The sequence below is a fragment of the Geotrypetes seraphini genome, chromosome 3 (genome assembly GCF_902459505.1).
Source record: "Geotrypetes seraphini chromosome 3, aGeoSer1.1, whole genome shotgun sequence".
Lineage (NCBI taxonomy): Eukaryota > Metazoa > Chordata > Amphibia > Gymnophiona > Dermophiidae > Geotrypetes > Geotrypetes seraphini.
Window position 1 is genome coordinate 8,842,439 of NC_047086.1, and position 19,247 is coordinate 8,861,685.

The 19,247-nt window shown below is 44.2% G+C and overlaps 1 protein-coding gene across 5 annotated transcripts in view; it reads right to left on the bottom strand.

The window, feature by feature from the left end:
- ARMC2 (armadillo repeat containing 2) overlaps nucleotides 1–19,247 on the bottom strand; it is a 179,442-nt gene that overhangs the window by 53,636 nt on the left and 106,559 nt on the right. For all 5 annotated transcript variants that reach the window (XM_033936137.1, XM_033936136.1, XM_033936138.1 and 2 more), the window contains exon 13: nucleotides 2,989–3,307. In XM_033936137.1, the coding sequence (XP_033792028.1) occupies nucleotides 2,989–3,307 (319 nt within the window). The remainder of the gene's footprint in view (nucleotides 1–2,988; nucleotides 3,308–19,247) is intronic.

The window sequence follows — 19,247 nt, forward strand, 5'->3', positions numbered from 1 at the left end:
AGCCAAGTTGTACAACTGGGTCTCTTCTTTATTATTGAGTGGTACATTTCCCGAGGATTTAGGTCAGATTTTGACTACACCGATTGTAAAAAAATCCCAAGGAATCTATCACGTTGACATTTGCAAGTATTCCCTTGTTTGTCAAGCTGGTGGAGGATTTGGTAGCATATTTGGATAAATTCAGCATACTGCAGGAAAACCAGTCAGGTTTTCGATCTTGCTTTAGTACTGAAACAGTTATCACTTCATTGTTAGATTTTCTCCTTAGTTCATTTAGTCAAGGTACAAGCGCACTAGTTTTGCAACTAGATTTAAGTAGTGCCTTTGATTTAGCCGATCATGCTATCCTGATTGTTTAGAGTCAATTGGAATTTCTGGTAATGTCTTAAAATGGTTTCAGGGATTTTTGAGCAAAAGATCTTATCAAGTTTTAAGGGAGTAAACAGGCGGATAGACAAGGGTGACCCAGTCGACATTGTATATCTGAATTTTCAGAAGGCTTTCGACAAGGTTCCGCATGCATGACTACTTTGAAAAATTGCAAGCCATGGAATCGAGGGTGAAATACTCAGGTGGATTAAAAATTGGCTGGCGGATAGGAAACAGAGTGGGAGTAAATGGACAATACTTGGACTGGAAAAGTGTCACAAGTGGAGTACCGCAGGGTTTGGTGATTGGACCCATGCTCTTCAACATATTTATAAACGATCTGGAAATTGGTACGATGAGTGAGGTGATTAAATTTGCAGACGATACGAAGTTATTCAGAGTAGTGAAGGTGCGGGAGGATTGCGAACATCTGCAACGTGACATAAACACACTCGAGAAATGGGCCGCAACATGGCAGGTGAGGTTCAACGTGGATAAGTGGCTTATTTAAAGGCGGATGGGGTCTTGCTTTGATATCGGGGGTCGCGGAGTCCTTTGTGGGGGGTGTTCCTTCCACAACCGCCCCCGTTTAATCTCCTGCTGCCTCTGTTCAACCCCCTCAGTCATTATCTAAGTGGCCACAGGTGTCTTGGGACAAGGATTCTTTTATAGATGATCAGTTTTCTCCAGATGAGGACTTGGATCTTGGCGAGAACCTTACAGATCTGTCAGGGAGGCCTGATTTTTTCAGTGGAGATCTTTTAGAGGCACCGGTTAGTGAGGACACATCTGTTGTGTGCATCTTTTCTCCAGGATGAGTTGTAGGAGCTCATTTTTCAGTTGTATTTGGTTTTACACTTTGAAGAGGAAGTTAAGGACCCCCTCATGTTGTGGACCCTCTCCTGTGAGGGATCCAGTCAGCATCCAGCTCTTTCCCTATGCATCAGCATATTCAAGATGTAGTGCATGCTCAGTGGAAACAAGTTCCGGATGTGCTTTTTCGCATAGTGCGGTCCTTGGTGAGACTCTACCCAATCCCTGATGGCGATATAGATATTTTAAGTCTCCTGTGGTTGCTGCGGTGGTCTCAGCTATCGCACACAGACATACTGTGCCGGTTGAAGGTGGTTCAGCCCTGAGAGACCCTCAGGACTGTAAAATGGAGACTCTGCTCAAAGTTTTGATGTGGCTGCCCTGGCGGCACTTTGTGGCGGTCTAGTGGCCCGGGCTTGTTTTCTGGTGATCTGAGAGAGTTCTTGACCACAAGTCAGCTGGCTGATCCTTAGTGGATAAGGAAGTGGCTAAGATTGAGCTGGGAGCTTCTTATCTCTCTGATGCCATGTATAGAAACATAGAAACACGACGGCAGATAAAGGCCAAATGGTCCATCTAGTCTGCCCATCTACAGTAACCCATATCTCTTTCTCTCTCTGAGAGATCCCACATGCCTATCCCAAGCCCTCTTGAATTCATTCACAGTCTCTTTTCACCATCTCTTCCAGGAGACTGTTCCACGCATCTACTACCCTTTCTGTAAAAAAGTATTTCCTTAGATTACTCCTAAGCCTATCACCTCTTAACTTCATCCTATGCCCTCTCATTGCAGAGTTTCCTTTCAAATGAAAGCGACTCGACTCATGCATATTTATATTATGTAGGTATTTAAACAACTATCATATCTCCCCTCTCCTGCCTTTCCTCCAAAGTATACAGATTGAGATCTTTAAGTCTGTCCCCATATGCCTTATCACGAAGACCACACACCATTTTAGTAGTCTTCCTCTGGACCGACTCCATCCTTTTTATATCTTTTTGAAGGTGTGGCCTCCAGAATTGTACACAATATTCTAAATGAGGTCTCACCAGAGTCTTATACAGAGGCATCAATACCTCCTTTTTCCTGATGGCCATACCTCTCCCTATGCAAATTAGCATCTTTCTAGCTTTTGCCGAACCTTTTCAAAGTGTTTGGCCACCTTAAGATCATCACATACAATCACACCCAAGTCCTGCTCTTCTGTTGTGCACATAAGTTTTTCACTCCCTAAGATCTTTTGCGTGCCTTGGCCCACTGCAGACAGAATCTGAGGAAAGCCTTGCTCCCAAAGGACCAGTCCCTGAGCTCTCAGACTTTTAGAGCAGGCCAGCCAAGTGGGTGCACTGCAAAGCAGTCTTCCCCTTGGCTACAAACTTCTGATCTCAGAGTGTAAGCTCTCCTGCAGCCAAGCAGGAAGCCTCTGTGGCACCAACAAAAAGCCTCATGATCGGATGAAAAAAGCTTGAATTACATGAAAAATAAATTTGAGCAGAACAGACAATCTTGTGCATAGAGAGACAAAGTGAGGAGGTACAGGACAGTCCAGAGTGATGGGGGGCAGAGCAAAGAAAATGCTAATGAGGCTCTCTACACAAATCTCGCAGGAAGGGGTTGACAAGCCAAGAGCTCAGGAATGATATGATTATTGCACTAGAATATAAGATTATTGCTTACTGTCTGTCATGCGAATGAAAATGCTGCAAGATTCATGGGTAGATCACTCTTGGAAAGACAAGGCATGAAAAGTTACTAGACATCTTAACTGTGAAAAAATGAAAAATAAAGTAAAACCAAGTTCTTACTCAGTACTGTAATGAGCAGTGCTACACATTTTTCAGAAGCAGCAAGTTCTGCTCCAATGTTGGGATGGATGGATATGTTGGCAAGCACTCTGATCAGTTTAATAAGAATATCTTCCAGTGCAGAAGGAAGCTTTTCAGGTTTGTCCTTTGTTCTTCCATCTCCTTTCATTTGTTTCTCGCCCCTGTCGAGTTTGTAGTAAGTGTGGAATAATGAAAGCAGCAAGTCAACACTGCCTTCTTCCATGAAAAGCTGCTCACGGGCCTGGCTGTTCTTTGCTGTTAAGTTGCCAAGGATGAAGAGAATACGGACCACTAAATCCTAGAAGAAAATACATGAGTATCATTTTTCCAAGCTCCCAGTTGTAAGTAGTACAGCAGGCTCATACTTACAATGCTTACTGGTAGACATGGAAATTGTTAAAAGGCAACTAACTGCAGTGTCCTTTTCAGCCTAGATAAATCCAGCCTATCCTCAGAGACAAGGTACTAGCCCACAGTAGGTATGAATATCAGATTATGTGGATAAAAGAGTGCATATATACTTACATCGTTAAAACGATGGTTAGCAGTTTGGAAAGGAAATGTACTGTACATGCATACTAGGTAAGCTCATACGATTATCTCATTTCTATTCTGCCAAAATTGGAGGTTGGGACATAAGCAAATAACTGCTACACCCATTATCTAACATGAATTTCAGTGTTTTTCTAATCATTATAAATATATATGATGTTTCAGTACTGATCGAGTCTTAATGTCCTTTCAGTTACGCAAAGGAAGAGCCAGTGTTGGACTGTACGTAAGGCTTCAGCTGAACTTAATCTGACCCTTCCCAGTACCACTGTGGCCCAAAGTAACCTTCCTTTCATCAGATGCCTATTATATTTACCTCTTCAATCAGTACTAAATACTCAAATTCTCCCATCTTATGTTTTTAGACCTCTAGCATATGTACACAGATATTTCAAAGTATGTCTTTTTGTTTATATTTACTACTGGGATTATTGTCAATTGCTCAAGTTTTGTCTACTCTTTACTTAAAAGCAGCCAGTTTTGACAGTATCCTTCAAAACATCTTACTCTGAAATATGTGCTCTTGAATAATTATTGGTTTTACCCCAGGCTGTAGTCTAAAAGCTGCTTTCTTTCCTTTTTAAACACTAGTGCCAGTAGCCTGGTCCCTCGCCAGTTAAAGTGAAGCTCATTTCTGTCCCTGAATGTTGCCCAGTTCCAACAAATCTAAATCCTTCCTCTCTGCACCATCATCTTAGCCACAAACGGAGACTGCAGACCTTTGGACATGGAATAGGGAGCTTTTCTGAGAATACTACCCTGTTTTCAACTTTCCACATGCTCCTAGCATTCCCTCACTTTTCTATGTCAATAGTACCCATACGTAACAAGACAGTTGGGTCCTTTCAGTTCTCTGATTATGGAGGTACATTATTCAGTGACAAGCACACTTCTACGTACATTGTTTGGAGGTTTTCCTAAGGGTGGAGTGTGGTGCAGTGGTTAAAGCTACAGCCTCAGCACCCTTCACTCCTTATGACCCTGGGCAAGTCACTTAATCCCCCCATTGATAGATTGTGAGTCCACCTGAACAGACAGGGAAAACTGCTTGAGTACCAGAATAAATTCATGTAAACCGTTCTGAGCTCCCCTGGGAGTAGTGCTGCCCAATTCAGGAAAAAAAATTCGATTTGAATCGATTCAGCCTATTGAATCAATTTTTCGATTCGATTCGATTTTCCTGCCCAATTGGGTGTTTTTATAAAACATCCTAGTGGGTTTATTTTATAGCCTCTTCACCCCTTTTATAGCCTCTTCACTCCCTTTGCCCTCTCCTACCCACACTGGCGCTGTGGTGTAAACAAAAATAAACAAACAAAAAAGACTTTTCCTCTCTCTATTAAATCCTAGCTCATGTTTGCGGTCTAACACCAGCTCTGGCAGGAAACGCATTTCAAATCTGACATATTGTAATCACAAAACAGAAAATAAAATTATTTTTTCCTACCTTTTGTTGTCATTATTCAAATCTTGTTGGTCCCAGGCTCTGGTTGTCTTCTGATAACTTGCTTGCCAGGGTCTCCTTTCTTCTTTCTCTGTGCTAACCATCCATCTTCCATCTCTGTCCTCCCCTTCCATTTCCCATCCCTCCCCCAGAGGTCTGGCATCTTCCCTTTTTCATCTCCATCCATGCAGCTGCAGCGATGAACCCCACCTTCCCCAGATCCACCATCTCTCCTTTTCTCAACTACCCTTTCATCCAGCATCTCTCCCTCCTTTCCCCAGTGTAACATTTCTCCTTTCCCTCCTTTCTGCCTCCCCATCTATCTCACCCTCTCCATGAGTCCAATACTTTCTGCCTCCTGCATGCTTTCTCTCTCTGTCCTTGCCTCTTTCCTCAGTGGCATCCTTCCTTCCCACCCACCAACCCAACATGCTCTCTCCCCATGCACCATCTCACCCTCCCCTCCAGTGTGTAGCACCTTTCCTTTCCCTCCCTTTCTGCCAGGTCCAGCAGCACCTCTTCTCCCTTCCTTTTACCTCCCTCCTGTCCAGCAGTACCCCTTCTCCATTCCCTGCTCCCCCTGTCCAGCAGTACTCATTCCCCCTTCCCTGCTCCCCCTATCCAGCACTACCCTTTCTCCCTTCCCTGCTCTCCCTGTCAGTAGTACCCCTTCTCCCTTCCTTGCTCCCCTTCTCCCTTCCTTGCTTTCCTTGTCCAACAGTACCCCTTTTCCCTTCTCTGCTCTCCCTGTCCAGCAGTAACCCTTCTCCCTTCCCTCCGTGTACTTCTAGACCAGGGCACCCCCCCCCCCCGAAAGCCTGTTTGTTCCCTTATCCTTCTTTGCAAGTCCTCTGGCTTCCCCCGGGCCTCCCACTCTTACTGCAGCCTGCAGAGAGGATCACCAGTGCTCTACACGATCCTTGCAGGCTTCCACTGTCCTCAGAAGCACGTTCTCTTTGATGTGATCCTACCCCTGATGTCAGAGGAGGGGCAGGACCACATCACAGAGAATGTTCTTCTGAGTACGGTGGTAGCCTGCATGGATCACGTAGAGCATCGGCAATCCTCTCTGCAGGCTGTGGTAAGAGCAGGAAGCCAGGAGGGAAGCCAGATGATGCAGCAAAGAGCGCCAAAGCATGGAACAAGGTAAAACCAGGATTTCTGAAGCTCTACACGACTGACCCTCCCCCCTCGTGCTGCTCCTGCTTTAGGAAGGCAAGGGGAGGAGGGTTGATCACTGAATCGGACAGGCTGATTTTTTTAAAAAATCACATCGATTTGAATTGATTCACCCAAAGTGAATCAGTGAATCGATTTGAATCAGAAATCAGGCAGCACTACCTGGGAGAATGGTATAGAAAACTGGATAAATAATCAAAACTCAGCACATCCTTTTTAATGGTAAAAATGACATGCAGTGGAAGCAAAATATCCATAGCTTTGTAACAACATAGGGTACCTTGAATATTTACCCCAAAATGATTATCACATTTACAAGAGAGGATCATTTCCGTTGAGGAAGACTATCTGAATTCAAGAATGTGTGGGATAAGCACGTAGAATCTTCAAGGAAGACGAAGGGAGAGTAAATGGCATGGATGGGCAGACTGGATAGGTCATGTGGTGACTTGATGCTGACCTATAGAGCCAGCACCAGCCAGGAGCCAGGTCATGTCAGACCAGGCAGTAGCATCAGAGGAGGGAAGAGGGAACTGGTTAGGGATGGGCACCATAATTTCTTGACCAGGCTCTGCTGCAGCTTTCTTTATGAATTACCCTGAATTTCCCTAAGTCTGACCGATTGTTTTGTCTAAGGAACAGAATTCCTGTTCCCTACTGATTGCTGTATAGATTTCCTCTGCGGAGATAGGCAATACCACAAAACAATAATAAATCTCAAATGCTCACTCTCGTTTCCTGGTAGCCATTTCAAAGTTGTCGGCACCACAGTTGGCATTGCGGTCAGCTTTGGTTCCTGAAGAAAGGGCATCTTCAGTCCCTGAAACCAGCTCTAATCGAACCTTGCCTCAAGGTTTACAATTCTAATGAGTAACCTCAGTCATCAAGAAAGCTTAATCGCTGGAGAAATCAGCCAAGTGCTTTTTTCCAAAACTTTTTTCAAGAGAAGGCGTTGTTCTCTTTGGAGTTCCACATGTTAAATATTTTTATAGTGTCTAAATTGCCTCTTTAACAAGTTTAAAATTAAGAATTATGTTTTTCTGTGTTTAAAGATTGTTATTGATTAGAGGGGAGGGGGAGATAAATTCTGAACTGGATTTTTACAGAATATTAAGTGTTGTATCTGAGTTTAAATGTTTTTATATGCTGATACACTTATTGTAAGTTTTTAAAAATGAATAAAGAATTTAAAAAAAAAAATTAAATTTAGTTATTGTGCACTTAAGAACATAAGAAGTTGCCTCTGCTGAGGCAGACCAGAAGTCCATCTCGCCCAGCGGTCCGCTCCTGCGGCGGCCCATCAGACCCACTGCCTGAGCAGTGGTCCCAGACTATCACTATGACCTACCTCTACTCCTATCTGTACCCCTCAATTCCTTTATCCTCTAGGAACCTATCCAAACCTTCTTTGAAGCCTTGTAACGTGCTCCGGCCTATCACAGCCTCCGGAAGCGCGTTCCATGTATCCACCACCCTCTGGGTGAAAAAGAACTTTCTGGCATTTGTTCTAAACCTGTCCCCTTTTAATTTCTCCGAGTGCCCCCTTGTACTTGTGGTTCCCCATAATCTGAAAAATCTGTCCCTGTCTACCTTTTCTATACTCTTCAGGATCTTGAAGGTTTCTATCATGTCTTGATATTCATGTTTCATTTATTGATTAATTGCACACAGACGCATCCTATGATGGTGTGTGGTCTCAAGCGGGTAATTGGTCCCGCATTGTGAACCAGTCTATCAAGCGTTAGACCGGTGATATTTGCCGGTTCCTTATGCTTGTTGTTTCACGTCATTATTATTACTATTACTTTCACTGGCTCGGTGCTTGGACCCGTGCTCTTCAACATCTTTATAAACAATCTGGACATTGGTACGACGAGTGAGGTGATTAAATTTACAGACGATACGTAGTTATTCAGAGTAGTGAAGACACAGGGGGATTGCGAAGATCTGCAACGTGACATAATCAAGCTCGAAAAATGGGCATTGACATGGCAAATGAGGATCAACGTAGATAAGTGTAAAGTGATGCATGTCGGTAACAAAAATCTCATGCACGAATACAGGATGCACGGGGCAGTACTTGGAGAGACCTTCCAGGAAAGAGACTTGGGAGTTCTGATCGACAAGTCGATGAAGCCATCCACACAATGTGCGACGGCGGCAAAAAGGGCAAACAGAATGCTAGAAATGATAAAGAAGGGGATCACGAACAGATCAGAAAAGGTTATCATGCCACTGTACCAGGCCATGGTGTGCCCTCACCTGGGAGTACTGTGTCCAGCAATGGTCGCCGTACATGAAGGACACGGTACTACTCGAAAGGGTCCAGAGAAGAGCGATTAAGATGGTTAAGGGGCTGGAGGTGTTACCGTACAGTGAGAGATTAGAGAAGCTGGGCCTCTTCTCCCTTGAAAAGAGGAGACTGAGAGGGGACATGATCGAAACATTCAAAATACTGAAGGGAATAGACTTAGCAGATAAAGACAGATTGTTCACCCTCTCCAAGGTAGGGAGAATGAGAGGGCACTCTCTAAAGTTGAAAGGAGATAGATTCCGTACAAATGTAAGGAAGTTCTTCACCCAGAGAGTGGTAGAAAACTGGAACATTCTTCCAGAGGCTGTTATAGGGGAAAACACCCTCCAGGGATTCAAGATAAAGTTAGACAAGTTCCTGCTGAACCAGAACATTACATTAGTGATTTTTATTCCGCCATTACCTTGCGGTTCAAGGCAGATTACAGAAGAGGATTTCTGGACATGTCCAAAGGTGTTACAGAGTAGAGTGGATTGCTTCAGAAGATTGAAATGTTTCATAGGGTGTTAGTTAGTCTTCATGGATTTCCTGAATAGCAGGGTTTTTATTTCTTTTCTGAAAGTTTTATAGTCTGGGGTCGCGATTAGTAGATTGGAGAGTTGGTGGTCTAGTTTTGCTGCCTGTGTGGCTAGAAGGCCATCGTAGGTTTTTTTTCCCATTTGATGTCTCTGATTGGAGGGTATGTGAATGGTGTCTGGGTTCTCCTATGTCTGGTTGTGGTAGTTTGGATTAGGTGGTTGTTCAAATAGGCTGGGCTGTCACCATTTATGGATTTAAATAATAGACAGTAGAATTTAAATAGTATTCTTGCTTGAATTGGGAGACAGTGTGAGTCGAGGAATGCCTCGGTGATGTGGTCGTGTTTCCTTAGTGAATAGATTAGTCTCAAGGCTGTGTTTTGTACTGTTTGTAGTTGTTTTATCATTGTTGCGGGGCAGGGGAGATATAGGATGTTGCAGTAGTCAAGGAGACCTAGGACTAGGAACTGGACCATGAGCTGGAATTGTTTTCTGTTGAAGAATTTTCCAACTTGCCTTAGGTTTCTCATGACCGCAAATGATTTCTGTATTGTTTTGTTGATTTGTGGTTGCATGGTGCAGCATCTGTCTATCGTCATTCCCAGAAGTTTTAGAGTGGGTTGAATGCTTCTCATACAACTGGACTTAACTGCGGCATTCGACTTAGTGGATCACAACATCCTTCTACAGATCTTAGACGCAGTGGGTATTTCAGATAAAGTTTACTCCTGGTTTGAAGGATTCCTAAAACTCAGAACCTACAGTGTAAAATCAAACAAAGAAAAGTCAGAATCCTGGTCAAACCCCTGCGGCGTACCACAAGGATCTCCACTATCCCCTACCCTCTTCAATCTCTACACTGCTTCTCTAGGAACGCATCTGGACAATCTGGGCATAACCACCTATAGTTATGCTGACGACATCACCATCCTCATCCCATACGATCATTCCAAACCTACCATGACAGACAAACTTCACCAAACACTTGAAACAGTCACAACCTGGATGAAAAATCACAAACTTAAACTCAACCAAGACAAAACCAAATTCATCCTTCTCGAAAATGACAAGATCCAAACCACAACCAACTTAGAGATAAACGCAATCAAATATCCCATCCAAACCACCATAAAACTACTTGGCATGACCATAGACAGATGCTGCACTATGCAACCGCAAATAAATAAAACAATTCAGAAATCATTCGCAATCATGAGAAACCTGAGACAAGTCCGAAAATTCTTTGAAAGAACACAATTTCAACTTATAGTACAATCTCTAATACTGGGTATATTGGACTACTGCAACATCCTCTTCCTTCCTTGCCCTGCAACTACGATTAGACAACTCCAAACAATCCAAAATACAGCTTTGAGACTCATATACTCATTGAAAAAACATGACCACATTACGGATGCCTTCATCAACTCACATTGGCTTCCAATCCAAGAAAGAATCCAATTCAAATTCTACTGCATATTATTTAAAACCATACACGGAGACAGCCCATCATACTTGAACAATCGCCTCATCCAAGCACCCACTACCAGACACAGAAAAACGCACTCCCCATTCATACCCCCCCCAATCAAGGAAGTAAAAAGAACAAGACTACAAGACGGCCTACTAGCCACTCAAGCCGCAAGACTGGACAACCAAATCTCCAACCTTCTGATGACCACCCCAGACTATAGGACATTCAGAAAGGAAATAAAGACCACACTTTTCAAGAAATTCCTGAAGCAGCAATAACATCACGACCTCTTAGTAACACCAAAACTGACGATCGATCTACCCATTACTCACTAATAATAACAAAAGAACCTCCACTTTGACCACCTATCAACTCTACTACAAACCACCTCACCCTCAACAACCCGCTAAATGTCTATAAGATCTACAACCTACCTCTCTAGCTAATCATTGTAACTCTGTTTTTAAATTAACCTTTTGTAATCCGCCTTGAACCGCAAGGTAATGGCGGAATAGAAATCCCTAATGTAATGTAATGTATATGATTGAGTTTATTACTAGGTTTGTTATGGTTGGGGTTTTATTTTTTTTCGAGAAGTATGAATTTTGTTTTCTCTGGGTTCAGTTTTAGTTTGTGGTCTTTCATCCATGTTGCCACTGTTTCTAGAGTTCTGTGCAGTGTGTCTGTCATGGTGGGCATTGGCTGATGAAAAGGAAGAATAGAAACATAGAAAAATGACGGCAGATAAGGGCTATAGCCTATCAAGTCTGCCCACTCCACAGACCCACCCCCTAAGTCTGCTCTAGAGCCCCCACTCCAAATGACCCATCCTTACATTCACCCTCTCAGGGATCCCACATGGGCATCCCATTTGCCCTTAAAATCTGGCACGTTGTTGGCCTCAATCACCTGTATCGGAAGCTTGTTCCAATGTTCAACTACTCTTTCAGTGAAGAAATACTTTCTGGTGTCACCTTGAAATTTCCCGCCCCTGATTTTAAGCGGATGCCCTCTTGTGGCTGAGGGTCCTTGGAGAAGGAAAATGTCTTCTTCCACTTCGATACGCCCAGTGATATATTGAACGTCTCAATCATGTCTCCCCTCTCTCTGCGTTCCTCGAGAGAGTAGAGCCGCAATTTGTTCAGCCTCTCTTCGTATGAGAGATCCTTGAGCCCCAAGACCATCCTGGTGGCCATCCGCTGAACCGACTCTGCTCTTAGCACATCTTTACGGTAATGTGGCCTCCAGAATTGCACACAGTATTCCAGATGTGGTCTCACCATGGTTCTGTACAACGGCATGATGACCTCAGGCTTCCGGCTGACGAAACTTCTGCGGATGAAACCCAACATTTGTCTTGCCTTAGATGAAGCCTTCTCCACTTGATTGGCAGCTTTCATGTCTGCACTGATAGTCACTCCCAAATCTCGTTCTGTCACAGTCCTAGCTAAGGTCTCACCATTTAAGGTGTAAGTTCTGCACGGTTTTCTACTGCAGAGGTGCATGACCTTAAATTTCTTGGCGTTGAAGCCTAGCTGCCAGGTCGAAGACCAATGTTCCAACAAAAACAGGTCCTGTGTCATACTATCGTGTAAATTGGAGCTGCTCACTATGTTACATAATTTGGCGTTGTTGGCAAATAGTGTTATTTTACCTTGAAGCCCCTGAGTCAGGTCCCCTAGGAATAAGTTGAAAAGTAGAGGGCCCAAGACTGAGCCCTGCGGTACTCCGCTTGTCACTTCTGACGTTTTAGAGAGGGTACCGTTAACCACCACTCTCTGAAGTCTACCACTTAGCCAGTCCTTGACCCATACAATTAGCGTTTCTCCCAATCCCAACGATTTCATCTTGCTCAACAGCCTATGGTAAGGGACGCTATCGAATGCTTTACTGAAGTCCAGGTACACTACGTCCAGGGATTCTCCCGAGTCCAGCTTCCTTGTTACCCAGTCAAAGAAGCTGATGAGATTGGATTGGCAGGACCTACCCTTGGTGAATCCATGTTGACTGGGATCCCTTAGATTCTCCTCATCCAGGATCGTGTCTATTTTTCGTTTGATTAGTGTTTCCATGAGTTTACATTTCGGACCTCATTAAAAAGAAAAAAGAAGCATTTATCACCTACAAACATCTTGAGAAAAGAGAGGCAAAAGAAGACTATCTGGCCAGATCTAAGGCTGTCAAAAAGGCAGTGAGTGAAGCCAAACTTCAAACAGAGGAAGATCTAGCATGGAATATTAAAAAAGGGGACAAATCCTTTTTCAGGTACATTAGCGACAGGAAGAGAAACAAAGATGGGATAGTACGCCTTAGGCAATCAGACGGAAACTACGCAGAATCTGATTATACCAAGGCAGAACTGCTAAACGAATACTTCTGCTCAGTATTCACCTGTGAAGCGCCGGGAGCTGGTCCGCAACTACAGTTAAGAGACAGCCAAAATGACCTGTTTCATGATTACGAGTTTACACCCAGTAGCATCTACCATGAACTTTCAAGACTCAAAGTAGACAAAGCCATGGGACCTGACAATCTACACCCCAGGGTACTCAGAGAGCTGAGTGAAGTTCTGGCTGAACCACTATCCGTGCTCTTCAATCTATCCATGCGCACGGGAAAAGTACCCCTAGACTGGAAAACAGCTAACGTAATTCCACTCCACAAAAAGGGCTGCAGAACAGAGGCAGAAAATTACAGACCGGTGAGTCTTACATCCATAGTGTGCAAACTCATGGAAACACTGATCAAGCAGAGACGAAATTCCAGACGAAGAAAATTTACGAGATCCACACCAACCCAGATTTACCAGGGGAAGGTCCTGCCAATCTAATCTGATTGACTTCTTTGACTGGGTGACCAGTCATCTGGATGCCGGGGAGTCCCTGGATGTGATATATTTGGACTTCAGCAAAGCTTTTGATAGCGTCCCACACCGCAGGCTGTTGAACAAACTAAAATCAATGGGATTAGGGGATACATTCACTACATGGGTAAAGGATTGGCTAGATGGTAGGCTTCAAAGGGTGATGGTAAACGGTACCCCCCTCCAAAACGTCAGCAGTAACGAGTGGAGTACCTCAGGGCTCCATCTTAGGGCCGATTCTATTCAATTTATTCATAGGAAATTTGACCCAAGGGCTTAGAGGAAAAGTATCACTGTTTGCCGACGACGCCAAACTATGCAACATAGTAGGCAAAAGCAGTGTTCCTGACTTTATGATGCAAGACCTACGGAAACTGGAACAGTGGTCATCAACTTGGCAGCTAGGCTTCAATGCTAAAAAATGTAAAGTAATGCACCTAGGCAAAAAAAATCCACACAGAACTTACTCACTAAATGGTGAAACCTTGTCCAGGACCACGGTGGAACGTGATTTAGGAGTGATCATTAGCGATGATATGAAGGCTGCCAATCAGGTGGAGAAAGCTTCGTCCAGGGCAAGACAAATGATGGGCTGCATCCGGAGGGGTTTTGTCAGCAGAAAACCTGAAGTCATAATGCCACTGTACAGATCCATGGTGAGACCCCATCTCGAGTATTGTGTTCAATTCTGGAGACCACACTACCGGAAAGATGTGTTGAGAGTTGAGTCGGTTCAGCGTATGGCTACCAGGATGGTCTTGGGGCTCAGGGATCTCACGTATGAGGAAAGGCTAAAAAAATTGCGGATGTACTCACTGGAGGAGCGAAGAGAGAGGGGGGACATGATTGAGACCTTTAAGTATATCACAGGGCATATAGAGGTGAAAGATGATATCTTCAGTCTTACAGGGCCCTCGGTAACCAGAGGACACTCGCTGAAAATCAGGAGAGGGAAGTTTCAAGGTGATGCTAGGAAGTATTTCTTCACCGAAAGGGTGGTCGATCATTGGAACGAGCTGCCTCAGCAGGTGATTGAGGCCAGCAGCGTGTTAGATTTTAAGAGAAAATGGGATGTTCACGTGGGATCTATAGGGGAGTAGAAGTCAGGGAGTGGGTCATTGGTATGGGCAGACTCGATGGGCTGTGGCCCTTTTCTGCCGTCAATTTCTATGTTTCTATGTTTCTATTGATGTTAAACTCACCGGTCTGTAATTCGCAGCCTCCTCTCTGCAACCTTTTTTGTGTAGTGGAACAACGTTAGCCGTTTTCCAGTCCATGGGTACTCTTCCCGTAGTGAGGGAGAGATTGAAGAGTGCGGATAGCGGTTCCGCCAGAACATCACACAACTCCCTGAGTACTCTGGGGTGTAGATTGTCCGGTCCCATGGCTTTATTCACCTGGAGTGTTGTCAGTTCGCAGTAGATGTCTCCGGGTGTAAACTTGAAATTCCAAAACGGGTCTTCTGCTCTTTGCTTTGTCTGTAAGTGTGGACCGTGACCCGGTGCCTCTTTGGTGAAGACTGAGCAGAAGTACTCATTCAGAAGTTCAGCCTTTTCGGAGTCTGATTCCACGTACTTCCCATCTGGTTTTTTTAGGTGTACTATCCATTTGTGTTTCTTTTCCTGTCATTAATGTACCTGAAGAAGGATTTGTCTCCCTTTTTGAGGTTCTTCGCTAGATTTTCTTCCACTCGAAGCTTGGCCTCCCTGACTGCCGTTTTGATCGCTGCAGCCCTGGCTGTATATTCTAGTTTGGCTTCCACTTCTTCCATTCGTTTGTAGGAAATAAATGCTTTTTTCTTTTCTTTAACAAGGCACGAGATCTCAGCGGTAAACCATTGGGGTTTATTGTTTCTCTGCCGTTTATTTACTGATCTAATGTAGAGGCTTGTCGCTTCATGTATGGTCGATTTCAGGGTTGACCACATAACTTCAACATCATCCGTCGCAGCTTGGTTCTGCAGTGCCCTATGGACAAAATCTCCCATGCGTTCAAAGTCAGTGTCTCGGAATTGAAGTACCTTTGTTTTTGTGTTTGATCTAGGGAGACCTTTCCTGAGGTTGAACCGTACCATGTTGTGGTCGCTGGAGGCTAGCGCATCTCCTACCAAGACCTCCGAGATGCTTTCCCCGTTGGTGAGTACCAGGACCAGGATAACCTGGGCCCTAGTGGGCTGCAACACCATTTGTTTAAGTCTTGCTCCCTTCATGGACGTTATTAGCCTCCTGCTGCTGCTAGTCGTCGCTGAAAGTGCGTTCCAATCCGCATCAGGCATATTGAAGTCCCCTAGCAGAACAGCGTCTCCTCGTAAAGTGATATTTTCAATATCATCAATTAGTTCCGTGTCTTTGTCCTCCAGTTGTTTTGGAGGTTTATATACCACACCAAGATATAGACATTTTTCTTTGCTCCTGGCTAGGTTCACCCAGAGGGATTCCCCAGTGTACTTGACATCTGTGATCCTTGTCGTTTTGATGTCTTCTTTAATATATAGTGCTACCCCTCCTCCTAACTTACCCTCTCTGTCTTGATGGAGTAAGTTATAGCCCGGTATAGCCATGTCCCACCCATGAGAGTCCGTGAACCAGGTTTCGGATATTGCCACTACGTCCAGGTCAACATTTATTACTTCGGTCTCCAATTCTAGAATTTTATTGCCTAAACTGCGTGCATTAACATACATAGCCCTCCACACCTTGTGTTTGATACGTCCCTATAGAGAATTTCCCATCTGAGTCAATGTGACTCCTAGAGAACTGTTTGCAGTGAGTGTACTTACCTCGGACCTAGAAGCGGAGTTACGACTCACCTCATCATGATTGTTACTTACTGCTCTGGTATATGAGTGGGTACCCTCCCCCAACTTACCTAGTTTAAAGCCCTGCAAAGCAGGCATGCTAGTCTGTGTCTGAAGACGTTCTTACCTCTAGTGGACAGGTGGAGTCCATCTGGTCCCTGAAGTCCCTGCAGCGTCTCTCCATGATTCAGAAATCCAAAGTTCATGTCCCGGCACCATCCTTGTAGCCACTCATTTGTCCTCATGATACGTTCGTCTGCATAGCTATAGGAGGTTAAGCCTATTTTGTCTAGGCAGGTGCCGAGGGATGCAATGTAGAGATTGAAGAGTGTTGGGGATAATGGCGTTCCTTGGGGTTGGACCATGGTTCTGATTTTTCTTTGTTTGTCTTTATTCTGTATGTCCTGGATTATAGGAATTCTTGAAACTATGTGTGTACTTTGCCTGTGATTCCTATTGTATCTAGTATTTGTAGCAGGATGTCATGGTCTACCAGGTCAAATTCTGCGGTGAGATCTAGTACAATAATCAGCATTATTTTTGCCTGTGCTGAGGTGTTGTCTAGCTGTGTCCAGAAGGGAGCCTAGTAGTGTCTCAGTGCTGAAGTTGGTTCTGATTCCAGACTGTGTAGGGTGGAGCAAATTGTGGTTTTCTAGGTAGTTGGTGAGGAGTTTAGCTATGAGGTCTTCCATTAGCTTGACATATAATGGAATTGAGGTTATGGGTTTGTAGTTGGATGGTTGATCTGTTGCTCCTTTTAGGTCTTTTAAGATCGGGGTGACAATGATTTCGGAGAGGTCTTGTGGGAAAAGGCCATCTGTGAGCATGGTTTGTATCCATTGCGGAATTTTAGGCAGGAGGTGTTTAATAGGTATGGAGGGCATTGGTTGAGGTCGCAAGCTGCTTGGCTGTATTTTTTATAGAGTTTGTTAAGGTCGGACCATTGTATTGTGGAGAAGTGGGACCAGGTTCTATCTGCTGCAGCAGATTCTTTTTCAGAGGGGGGGGGGCATTATGATCTCTTCTAGGTGGGTTGGGGTTCCTGCAAAGTTTGTCCTGGCAGTTGTAATTTTGTTTTTAAAGTATTCAGCTAAAAGGGTGGCTGAAGGGGGAGGGTTGTTGTTTTTGGCTAGGTAGGGTTTGGTGTCTGTGAGTTCTTTTAGTAATTGGAATAGTTTTTTTTGTGTCTTGGGCTTCTATGCCTATTTGGTTTGTTTAGTATGTCCTTCTTTTTTCTTTTAGTTTTAGTTTGTATTTGTTGGTTTAGTTTTTTTCCATGCTGCTCTTGTGTGTTCTTGGTTATTTTTCTCCATTTTCTTTCTAGTTGTCTGCAATGTCTTTTGAGTAGGAGTAGTTTGTTGTGGAACCATTTGTCTGATCATCTGCTGATTCTGGTTTTTGTTTGTATTGGGGATAGCTCGTCTAAGGTAGTTGTACTTATATTGCACCACTGTGAGATGAAGTCTTTGCGGTCACATTCTTGGATTGCAGCGTTTGTTTTATTCCAGAATTTGGAAGGGTTGATATATGTATGTGATTTGTAGGTTAAGCTTTGGATTTTGGTTTGGTTTTGCCTTTGGCCCAGTTGATATTGAAGGTGTATGTGCAATGGTCTGAACAGATGGATCTGGACCATTTTCCATTTGAATCTCTGGGCTGTTGGGTCATGAAGGCTGCAATGTCTAGTTGGTGACCTTTCTCGTGTGTGGTTTGTGGGTCTAAGATCTTGTAGGTTAAGGCTTCGAGGTAAGATAGTAGGTTTTCTACTTGGTTAGAGGTATGGTCTTCGAGATGGAGGTTTAGATCTCCTAGGATTAGGTTGTAAGTCGCCGTTAGTGAGTTTCGGTATATAAAATCTTTGAATTCTGGTCTTGCTGTGTTCCAATTCCTTGGTGTTATGTAGCAGAGCATGCAGGTTATGGATCCTTTTAGTGAGGTACATGAAAGTTGGCAGGCTAGTAGATTCATGTATGGGGTGGACGTTTTGTCTAGTATGTTTAAGTTTAGGGAGTTTCTGACTAAGATGCCTAGACCTCCTCCTCTTTTTTTTCCCCTGCAGACCACTGTTATCTTGTATCCCTTTGGGCAAACTTCTGTTATCCTGGGGTCCGAGTCTGAGGTTAGCCAGGTTTCAGTGATGAAGAGGCAGTCTAGATTTTCGGTTTTTATCCTGTCTTTGGGCCTAGAGCTCTGATGTTTATTTAGGCACATGTTAGTGTGGTGTATTCTGTTTGCGCACTATTTGTTGCTTTTGGATAGACAAGTGCTCTTGGTTGGGGGTGTGGTTTAGTTCTGGAAGGGTTTGTTGGTCTTCTCCTCCATGTTGGTGTGATGATGTGGTGTATGCAGGTCTGGGAGTTTATATTTCTGCCTGTAATGGTTCTCCCTGCTGGGTGGTGAATTCTATTTGTAGTTGAAATAATTGGTATTGGGGAGATGTTGTTTGCTGCAGCCTTCCAGTTGGTTAGGAGCAAGATGATCAGTAGGATAGTTTGTGTTTGTGGTATAGCTTTCATTGTGAAAGATAGGAGGTGTAGGGGGCTGATGGGAATGAGGTTGTAGGTGATTTCCTGGGGGTTAGATAGTTGATCTTTCTTCAGGTATTTGTTGGTGGCAAGTGATTGGGACTTGCACCTTAAACGGAGATTGGGATGTGCGCCTTAGACGGTGCGCCGAATGGTTGTGCGCTGTTAGGTGCTGAGCTTTTTAACTGGCAGCGGCTGGAGCGTCGGTGAGGGGCGGAGTCTCCCACGCCCGAGGGGATCCTCAGTTGCTCCGGGAAGAACGAAATGGCAGAGCCAAAGAAAAGGGGAACTTTTAAACATGTAAGGTGTCCCACTGAGCCCAACTGGTAAGGCTTGACTCATTTAGAGCATTGGTCTTTGACCTAAGGGCCACCGTGTGAGTGGACTGCGGGGCACGATGGACCACTGGTGTGACCCAGCAGCAGCAATTCTTATGTTTTTAAATAATTTTCTCCCTATTGTACGTGTACCAGGGTATATTGTACAAATCAAATCATGAAAGACAAACTCTCAAACGTATCATTGACAGTACAGTGCTAAGATACCCACAACAACTGACTTGTTCACCTAAA